This window comes from Euprymna scolopes, chromosome 1 (assembly GCF_053919585.1).
Source record: "Euprymna scolopes isolate OS-2025 chromosome 1, ASM5391958v1, whole genome shotgun sequence".
Classification (NCBI taxonomy): Eukaryota; Metazoa; Mollusca; class Cephalopoda; order Sepiida; family Sepiolidae; genus Euprymna; species Euprymna scolopes.
Window position 1 is genome coordinate 37,749,734 of NC_136482.1, and position 11,563 is coordinate 37,761,296.

Here is an 11,563-nt window from a genome sequence, read left to right on the forward strand (position 1 = left end):
ATTCAGACTGATGTCCATAAAACATTATTTAAACACACGTATTCTTAGTATTGATATCCAACGCGCTCATAGTGAGGAAAATGTTGACGTAACTAATGGGATAAATTATATAGGCTATATTTCAAAATGTGTTACACCAGAAGTATTTACCGTTAGAACGTTTGAAACTGAAACGGTAGCATATAAAGATGGCACATGGTTAATTCAGGTAAAAATTCACTTTCGTATTTATAATTGTATGCATTAAAGAAGTATGGAAAACAAAAACAAACAAAACGCACAAAACCAACAGACACACACATATATATATATATGTATATATATATATATATATATATATATACATACATATATATATATGTGTGTGTGTGTGTGTGTGAGCTTGTGTGTGTGCATATATTCATACCATGGTTGTTACTGCTTGACAGAAATTTGGTATCATTTCTGCTTGATGATGAGCGTGCATGTGAAAGTTGAGTGATATTCAACTTAGCTAAACGCTTGCATAATAATTCACAGATGCGGTGTAGTAACTTGCCAGTATGTGTTATCCTTTTAAAATCACCATATTATGCATCCATGAGTTACGCGTCAAACAGCTTTCTGATTTACATACTTTTCCACGGATATGACAAAACAGGTTTGACGGTCTGGGTGGCAGCAACACCTCTAAAATTGTTAGTCTTCTCTACGCTTGTGCGACCTTACTTTTTTCAACAAGGTAGTCCTTGACAACGTAATATTCTACAAATTATACATTATTATTACTGTTAAAATTCGGCAGAGAGGGCAGATTAATCGAGCTGGTTAAGGACACGTTTCAGTACTGCATAATTAACATACTTTTCCTAAAGGTTTCTATCTATTTCAATGATTAAGTGAAGAAAAGGGAAAAATATAAAAATAAAGAGGAAAATAATAAATACTTTTTTCCGGTAAATTCTGTTAAAATGATTCCTCTGACTTGTAATCGTAAGCATTCTAAATTTCGCCCTTAAATTTTAATTGGTAACTTTGATCGTATCAGGAAATCTACTCTAATATATCTTTGTTTTTTTTCTTAGTGAATAGTTTTTAATATCCTGTTTATATCTATTTCTTTTTCGGTTTCATGTATACTCCCTTCCTTCCATCGATCTAAACAATTCCCCGCACGTCAAGCTATTATCTACGTTTACAAATAATCTAAAATACATTAAAGTATAGGTATGGTGCATTATTTGTATTATATATTTTTTTTACTGGCAAATCTTTTCTCCAATGCAGAATTGATATTCCGAATCAGTCATTATATTATTATGCCATTTTTCTCCAGAGTTTTCCGATCGATTATAACTTATTGCATTCGTTTGCAGCAAGGTTTCTTGGCATTTCGTATTTTGAGTCCTCGTTTTTTTTATAGAGATTTATATTCTAATATTTTGCTCTTAATTACTGCATGGAATTGGACTCTCACTCTTATTTACAACATTGCTCTTTTAAATAATATGGTCTTTAGACACATTTTATTATTTTGAGCATCAATGTTCTTTCGTTTTTTTACGCGTCTTATCTCTATTTTGTCTCGTCTTCTGAGAGTGCATATATATATATATATATATATATATATATATATATATATATATATATATACATATATATACAAGGTGACCCCAGAAACGGGCCCCAGCTCTAATCAGGCCCCGTTTCTTAGTGTTTTGTCCGACTGAAATGAAACTTTGGTCATAACTAGTTTATTATATTAAAACATCACATCAAGTCACTAGGGTCTTTGGCCTATTTTTCTCCGTTCCACAGCATATGTTCTAGATGGCCTCCATTTTGCTTTGTTTTTTTTTGGGGGGCACTATATATATATATTACACCGAAGCACCAGATTTTTAAATATAATGTTTCTTTTTTATAGTTCAGACTATTTCTTATGATTTTCAATGAGCTGTATATAGAAAGAGAGAGATCCAAGTAATTAGAGAAAGTAAGTAAATGACATAATAATATTTATAATAGGAAAAGGTAAAAACGGAACTCGGTACCGTAATCTGAGGTGGCTTTGGTCCAAATAAGGCACACTATGCTTGTAATCTTTTTAAATAAGGTACACACAAAATTGCTTCAGATGTTGTATTATAAAAAAAAATGGCAAAAACACGTAGTACACATGTGTTTTTTCAAATATGATATACTTAGTAATTGTTGGCAGATATTTTAGGTGTAAAAAGTCACCCTGGCGTGCATACGTTGGCCTATCCAACAGTAAAACGATGTGATACACATTGATTTTAGTATATATTTTGAAATAGAATGCTCCAGAAATTCATATTTATTAATACACCACAGACTTTATTGAATCTGCACGAATTTGACATGGGATATATACTGCTATACTACCAATCATTTTCTACTCAAAAAGTTTGAAATTGTTTAATCTCTCTTTTGGTTTAGCATGTCCATTCGTCTGAATGTCTAGTAGAATAATCTGTATCAGCATCTGAAGTGGAAGCAATCATAAGAAATCTGCTGCTAGAGTACTGGTAGCCAGCACTATATGAATCCTCAAAATATCTGGGTCTAGAGACTTGCTGTCAGGCGGGACAGCTTGAGCAGTTCTGTTATTCGCTGGTGTTGCTTCCGGTATTGTTGAAATGCTCTTTTCCAGAGCAATCTCAATTTTTTTTCTGCTTGTTGTGGGATGCTCCAATTTTTGTCTTAAAGTAAACGTCTTAGGGCCTAACTAATTGACTCTGACGGATCAGATTGAAATTGTCGACTGCGTTTAAGAACTTGACTCTCATCCAGAGGAAATATTCTACATTTCCTTAACACTGCCACAAGATCTTTGATTTTTAGTTCCTCTTCCATGAGGTTTTTCAAAAGTTTTAGGAACAAGTTTTTTTTTTTTTAATGCTTTGAGATTCTTTGTCATCAATCCGCTGATACAGATCTTACATTTTGTGGAAAGAGAATGCACTGAATTCTGTTCCATTCACATTGATAAGAATGCCTTACCATTAAGTATGATGACGTGTTTTCACCAATGAGGGGCTTTATTCCTTGTAGCTTTATGCAGTATGTAAGTGCTAAAGAGTCAAACACATATTGGAAAGTGATGTAGTCCAATCATAGCGAGCATTGTCTAGTCTACCTTCGGTCTATGTTGACCAAAACTGTTTTGCTTTGTGAACAACGCACAATGGCAGTGGTAGTTATGTTGCTGTTCCTGCTAACATAAGACTTCTAGAACATGTGTACTGTTCACAAATATTTCTCGATACCAAACACTTTAAGAGGGGAGCTAAGCTGTAGCGGTTTCTTCATTGTATAAGTCGATAGGATGTTTGCATTTTTCTGTGTAAAACACAAAAGGTCATGCCGAGTTAATATAGGTAAATAACAGTTAAAATATTTAATATCTTGTCAAACTAAAATAGCCAATTTAATTTTTTTATGCACTGCTTTAATGGCCAAATCATCCCACAGGTCTATGTCCTGTGGGGTGACTTTGGCCAGTCCTTTAATCTCACTAATATTTTCAGTGTTTATCCTTCTTATTGCTTATGTCGTAAACTGAATCTTGGTACTGATACACTAACACACACATAATATATAAGAGTTTTATTAGTACGCGTCTTTTTATTCGCATTTTAAAATGATTAGGTTTTTCGTAACTAATTGTTATTGTATGCAGCTTCGCATTATGATACATTTGCCAGATATAAAAAAAAAAAACGTAATGAGCCTATATTCGAAGTTGGTAAGACAAATTGGATAGGAATTTCTAGGTGATTGTAATTTCACAACAACGGGATCATATGATAACTCAGAAGGAGCAATCTGATGGTAGATTTCGTTTACTTTTGCCAGGGGGGTCGAATTCCTTCTTTATACAGCAAGTGATATTTTAAATGTAAACCAAACAGTGCTGACGAGGCTTATGGCGTTTAAATTTTCAAATAGTTTATAAAAATCGCGTATACTGTTAATGCCTGATTTGAATGGATAACATTCATCGAGGCCCCAGTTATTATTTTATGAATTTAAATGTGCCTTATTTCTCACTGGATTCCTCAATTGAACTGATATTTTAAGAGTTGAGGTATGTGAAAATACATGTAACTTATGTAAATATTACATATTTGCTTTTAAGGAATTAAATATACTCATTGAACGAAGAACCCCAAAAATGTTCAGTTAGATGTTTATTAAAAATATACCCTTTCGTTTAAATATGCTAAATGTTAAGGCTGGATCGCAGTGTCGCGTAAGTGATTAACTTCGATCCATTGAGTAATTCGTCAGAATTCTTTTGAAGCATGCTGAACAGAAATACAACGTAACAATTTCGACTGTGTCCTAGCATTAGAAAATGTTAAAATATTAATAATCAAATAGTTCTGAAAAAGAATATCCTTATATAAATATTTAAAAAAAAAACAAGCAGCTGTAACAGTTTATATTTTGTTCACATTTTATGTAAACTCCTTCATTTGGCAACTTTATTTTCTCGTTCATTCTTTTGAATTATTTTAGTCAATATTACGTTATATCTTATGAAATGATTTCACAGATATTTAAATATTTTATGATTTACGTTTCGCAATTATTACTCTTATTGCGTTTTTGTATGCAGGGCGCATTTCAGATATGGTATTACGGATGACCATACAAATTGATTAAAGATAGAAATACCCATACAAGGTGATCAACCATTAAGTATAAAGACGCTGAAATCTGAAATAAATTGTGTAAGTAATATAAAAGCAACGGAATCTTACATGTTTTCATAATCTGATATTTCATAGGAATATTTTATTTTATGCTCATAATTTTCTTCACGATATGCATACTATATTTGCGAAAAAATTTATATAAAAAGTATAATTTAAAAACCTTTAAATATTATACAAATAAAATATTGACGTAAACAATTCTTTAAAACTCAACGTTAATGGATCATGAGTAGTGTAGGTTGCGTTCAAAATTAACTAAAATAAAATATGTAACTAAAACTCAACACATATTCCGTTATTTGAAGAATTAGACAAACCAATTCTACACTGCATACATAAAGATAAATGCATTAAGGATATTACCAAGGTTACTTCAGATATTAGACTTTCTATTGCGTCTAAAAACATCCTTCCCTACGAATACCCGAGAAGTTTATAAACCAGACAAATCAGTGTTTTTGCGATATCTAGTTAGTCACTTTAAAAAGCGACAGCTTCCTGTATGTAAGTGTACAATATTAGCGTAAACAAATATGTCGCGCATTGCCGGTCAAGTGTAGCCCATGTTTCCCCACTGCAATTACTAATACTTGTACTTTTGTCAGTATTTCAAAGTAACGTGCCCCTGTCAAATACATCGCTTAGATGTTATTACCTTCCCCATCAAATAGACCTTTTCTCGCACCGTTTATACCTTGCGCTTTATACTATTGCAACTACAATTCCCAACATGCAGTTATGTTTTAAAGTAAACATCGTATTGTGCGATATTATTTACGATTAACAGATTTCTCTATGTCTAATTTTAATAGCTCTTAGATTTACGCGAAAATATAGCCTTATTGTAAGGAATAAGTTATAATTAACATTCGTCTATATAGTGTGTATATAGGGTATGCCAATATTCTCATTTTTAATTAAATATCATTTGATTTCAGTCCTAAAGTAGTGTGCACATATAATTTGCGATAGCCGAAAAGAAAGGATTTAATATTATAGTTGAAAAGTAAACGGGCTATTTTATTTTTTTTAGACGATCGTCTAGCAACCTTTAAAAGTAAAACGAATATATTAGCTTTACTAAATAGAAAATAACACATTTCAGGTAAAAAAAACTTTAAAAAAAACTCGGAAAGCTAACTGGTTCAGAATTTGATATATTACATTCTGGAGCCTAGAATAAAGTTATTTCTGTTAGAACGAGCATGCGAAATAAGTTGATATTCATTTATTTTTGAATTCTGCTGTCTATATAAAAACGTTTACTTCTTTGATACTATGATAAAGCGTTTAACATAGGGTAGGGATTTATTTATATCCACTATTGCGGCAGGCTTCAAAATTATAAAATTTTTAAATGTAAATGCTAGTGGTTCCCACCCGCCAATGCATATTGGACAAGCGTTCGCCAATTCATGAATCGTTTTGACATCTATTCATGTTTGTCTATCGATCCTGATATTAAAATTAGTTTTTAAATTAATCGATCCGGCACTGTCTACCGAGCTCTGTACTCCGCCTGATCGCTGCAATTTGGTATCAATGTATTCATTTTTCAAGCACATTCAAAGTATCTACCGCATTACACTCCTACTTCTAGAAGAACGTATTAATTTCGATTCCAGACGTCTCGAAAAATTTTTTTTTTTAAAATAAAATAAAAACATCCTCAGTTTCATTTTTCGTAGGTTCACTATTCTATTTGTCGGTACCAACAAGACACGTTAAGAAGCACCTCGGTTGAAGACAAAGAAATACTCGGAACTTATTCCTTGGGTACACACAGCGATGTGTATTGGGATGGAACAACATGTGAATATATTATTATATATTAGTCTATTTATATATATTATTATATATTAGTATATTTATATATATTAAACATTACTTGCGAATACAAAATCTAAAGTAACACTTCGCCCCTCTATTGCTTCTAAATAGTAAAAAGAAACGGGTTTCAAAGTTGTAACCTAGAATTTTTAATTAATACCGATGCATTGCATTACTAAACCATAGCTTATATACAACTTCAGCAGGAGACATCTAAGCTCAAATATGACGCTTTTAATGTTTCGATATGTATTGATATTACGAGTCGAACTGTGGAATTAGAGTACTACGAATCATAGTGGTATTATAGAAAATGATTCGGTCAATACAACATCTTGTTAAATCGGAAGATTCAATTTCGAAAAAAAACAAAAAAAACATTACTTTATCTATTGAAAGATTTTTTCCGATACGTCTGTTTAGCCTCCCTCCATACTGATCATTAAACCATTAACTTATACAGGGGAAACTTATTTCCAAACTTAATTACTTATATCCATTTCGCATCGAGTATCTTGGAACGATCTGATAACAATTTGCATTATTACAGGCATTCAGTTTTTAAGATAAAAGGTTTTCACAAAGTCTAGCAATAAATATATAGTTCACACTTCGAATTAAATCAAACACCGGAAAGAAAAATAGGAGCACAAACTTTAATTGTATTACAAAAAGAATTGATAAACAAGAGAAAAAAATATATAGGATATACTTTACATTTTAACAAATAAAAAAATATATTCTTACCGAAGGTTATTTTTTGTTTAGAAAATACGAACTATTTTCGAGTTATTAAATACCGAATTAAATCATTTAAAAAAAAAAAAAAAAAAAAAAACTTTTCTGCTGGAAATATTTTATACAAAAACAAAAAAATTGAGCTGCCTATTTTTACGGCATATACATATATTTGATAGTTTGAAATCCAGTAGTTTATAATTCGTGTTATTTTTAAACATTCATTTATGATGCTTAGTTTGCTATTTTGTAAAAAAAAAAGTTACGGAAGTGAATGATGAGTTTAAGGTATAGAATACAAAATTATGTTTGCTGCATTTTAGGTCAGTAAGTAGTTATTTTTCACATTACGCAGCAGAAACTATTATAAAAACAAAATTAAACGACTGAAGGTATGACAGTATCCGTGTTGGTTCTACATTAGGCTAAATGCGAAATGTAATGCTAGATGAAAATTTTAATAAAATATAGCCGATATAATGTGATAAGTAGTAAGAGAAAATTACTTCTAAATGGGTTAACGGCTTCATAAGTTGATGCCAACATCATCGAGTATTGTGCAAGCATGCATCTTTAATAATTTTGATTGAAACCCTCGATCCTTACGCGGAAGATTATAGAAATACAAAGTAAATAAGCTATTACCCGGCTATGGTTTGCAAAACGAGATCACATTAACACATTAAATATATCCTTTTGGAATTTGGTAGATTTTTACTGTTCAACAATTTTCAGTTTGACAAAAAGTAATAGAGTGTCTGGCGATACGAATCGAAAAAGAATCCAAATTAAAAGGCATTGGTATGATAAATCCAAATACATTTAAAATCCAAATAGCATTCGTTACGGCACCATATATTCTTGTTTCGAACCTTGAAGGAATAAAATTAGTCAAGGTCTGTTATAAGGGGTTATGTGTGCATATAAGTAAGGAAGGGGAAACGTATAGTAGAAATTAGGTAAGGTACATTACTTGGGGGGCAATATAATGTTTACATAGGACTTTAAAATGTAGTTAGCTAGCAGGTAAGCCTGCGATAAGGAGTTCTCCGAATCAATTTAACTGACCATGGCATTTCCTTCAATTTTCTTCTTTTCATCTGGTTCTTGTGGAATATTCTATTTTTATATGTCTTTCCTTAATCTTTAAGAGTTGAACCGAGTGACAGAATCCAAATCCATAGATAGCATAAGATATAAAGGGCGACGATTAAAATGTTAAACATTGACATAAAGGACCGAGATTACATCAATTGATGGATCGTCTTTTCTATCAAGCAATCATCCGATAATCGAGGAGTATTTATGGACGTATTTCTGTAATTAAATATATAGGAAAAAGTCTTAGGGAAGCAAACGTCAATTAACTTTATTGTATATTAGAAAGTCAAACTTAATAGTGCCTTACCAGACCAGGCTAAGTTTTGACATCGGACAATAACATTTTTTACCGAAATATAAATTTGTATTGAAAAGAAAGGATAAGACTGGAACATAGTTTCAAAATATTACGGTTAACCAACGTAAGGCTATAACATTTTAAATGTTAATGTTTTATGAATAGTAAATATTTTATGAAGAACATTTTTAATAGGCTTACGGCATTTTCTTCAGAGTAGAAACTATAGGTTCCGTCATTTTGGAATATTTGTTAGATAAGCTTATAAAAAACAAAACGCTTAAATTACATGAACAATCCTTTAAATACAGGCACACAATCAGTAAATTGAATGCATAGACTAAGTTATAAATGCAAAAATTACAATTACTGCGCATATAATCAAATAACGAGTAGTTGATCAAAGAAAAAACTAGGGTGACAAGATTTTAAATGCAGTGCTTGTTGGGATAGATAATTAGGCCTGATTTCAAGTAGTGTAGGATACGTTGGAAATAAAAGCTACTAGTAGTTCCAACGATTTATATCGTTTTCCTGGACATATTTAAAATCATTTTTGTTGTAAGTCTGCAGAAATGAGAATTCATATTTCTCGGTTATATCAAATTAATATAGTTAAAGTTTTCTTTTGAAAAAGAAAAAAGGAAATCAGCATTAGATATCGCTGCAAGGGGATTTGCATAATGTTACAATGTGTTACTTTCGCCAGGTTTCTTAAGTCACTATGGAATCTACTCAAGCATTCAAAAATAGATATGGCTATTACTAATTGTACAACGCGGAACGATTTAGTTTCAAAGTGTTAGAATAAATTAGAGCTGACAATATATTGACATTGTCAGAGGAAAACGATAAGTTCAAAGAAATTAGTTATGTAAAAAAAAACAATAAACAAAAAAAAACAAGTTAACAAATGAAAAATTAAAGGCTGGTCGTAGCTGTCTCTGAAGTTGTTCTTTCTAAATATGCGGTACGTCTTTGCTGGTCTTTCTTGTGTAGGACGTACGCTACTGTAGCGTTCCAACCCTGTTTGTACAAATATCTGAGGTCGTCATCCTCAAGAGCTGCATTGTAGCAGCATACGTATTTGCTCAGAATTCCTATTGTTCTTTCGAAGTCATCCTTACCGAGCTCAAAAGTCGAGCTTTGTGCTGTATTTGTAAGAGCACCAAAGAACGTGTGTAAACTTGTGACCGTTGTTCTATCAGAGCCATAGTGCTGTCTTAACTTTGATAGTATCAGTTCCTCTATTCGAGCTGATAGATCCGATTTGTGCAGCTCGTCGTAGAATTTGTTCATTTTTTTGAGGGCGTGTGCACATTCGGCCTCCGTATTTATCTCCGCGCAGAACACAGCATTGATCTCTTCTCTTGTTATCGAATCTCTCGTCATTATCATGTGTGCAAATTCTCTTTCTCTGAGAATATCTCTGTCGATTTCTCCGGCTAATCTCATTATTTTAAAACCACCTTCACGAACTAGAAGATATTGACGTTCTCTTTCCTGCAACTTTTCAAGACTTTCCCGATACTTTACGCCTAGTAGAGTGCGAGGAGTACTTGTATCTGCTTGGTATTTAGACAGTCGGTCACGAAGTTCTGGATAATTACTCTCTTGGAGCTTATCAAAGGCAATAAGTCCCAAACTTTTCTCGTTTTTCATACCCAAACTATCAGACCGATATAGTCTTCTGGATGTAGGTTTTTTTGGTGGTAAATCGTTACCTTGTTCCATTGATAGCCAGGGCCCATCATAAACGCTTAGAGGATAAGAGCAGATTAGATTGCCGGATAAATAATAGCATTCATCTTGACCGAAATCGTGTTTATACGGTGAGAATATTCCAGGTATACACAAGGACATCAGTAATGCATTCGCTATTCTGAAGTCAGGTGTTGTTTTGGGGTGAAAGTATTCAATTGTTTTATAGTTAACGTTTGATACTATAAGACAAAGTTCTCGGCCTGTTCGTTTATAAAGCTCTCCAAATGTTAGATCCACAGAGAAAGAGTGCGATTTAAGAAGATCTTCGAAACGGTAAATAAGATTTTCCCCGGACAATATTCCATACTGACTGTCTATGAGCATACGGTTTTTATTCTTCTTAACATACTCCTGTAGATCGAGCGTTTCTAAGCATTCTTGAAAGAATACTTGCACAGTACGGATCTTCAAGCCGATCGCCAATGTCGCGGCGATTAGCGAACCTGATCCGACGCCAACAAAACGACGTATCTTTTTTAGTATATGAAGACGTTCTAACACTTTCAACGCACCGACGTAAGCGAAGGCTTTTGCACCGCCGTCACCAAATATTAAGTTCTCTATGCCCAGATTACTGCATTTTAATCCTTCGATTGGTAACAATCCGGCCGTTGTATCAAAATCAATATCATCCTCAAAATTCTTCTTTGACGCACATTGCCCCATCTCGAAAGAAACCAGCTTTACGAAAAAATTATTTACTTCTGGAATAGTTATAAATTTTAAAATTAATAATACGCAATTTTGTTTTTTGTCCACCACCCGGTTACTAGAGTAAAGCCAAGGTCGGCATATTGACTATGCATCGAGAGCTATATATATATAAACTAAGAAGGAACATACGATTTGTAACTGTGGGGTGTACAACATTTTATCTGAAACTTAATTTAGTAAATAAAGAATAGTAATCGAATGAAACATTTCATCACCTCTGTAAATATTGCTGATCTATATTTATATATGAGTGAAATTGTATGCGTTTGTGTGTGTGTATATTTTCCTACCTTACTACTCAGTCTACAGAGACGAGATTTTACGTGAGGTGGATTAAGGTTTGGGAAATATTTTTAGTCAGTTTTCAGTCAGGCATTTTCGTCAAGATCTC

General features: G+C 32.6%; 1 protein-coding gene across 1 annotated transcript; it reads right to left on the bottom strand.

The window, feature by feature from the left end:
* Positions 1-8,637: 8,637 nt before the first annotated feature.
* Positions 8,638-11,255, bottom strand: LOC145293810 (uncharacterized). The gene has a single exon (XM_080140455.1). It carries the CDS (start codon positions 11,122-11,124, stop codon positions 9,616-9,618), a length of 1,509 nt encoding a protein of 502 aa, XP_079996581.1. The 5' UTR covers positions 11,125-11,255; the 3' UTR covers positions 8,638-9,615.
* Between the last annotated feature and the right edge of the window lie 308 nt (positions 11,256-11,563).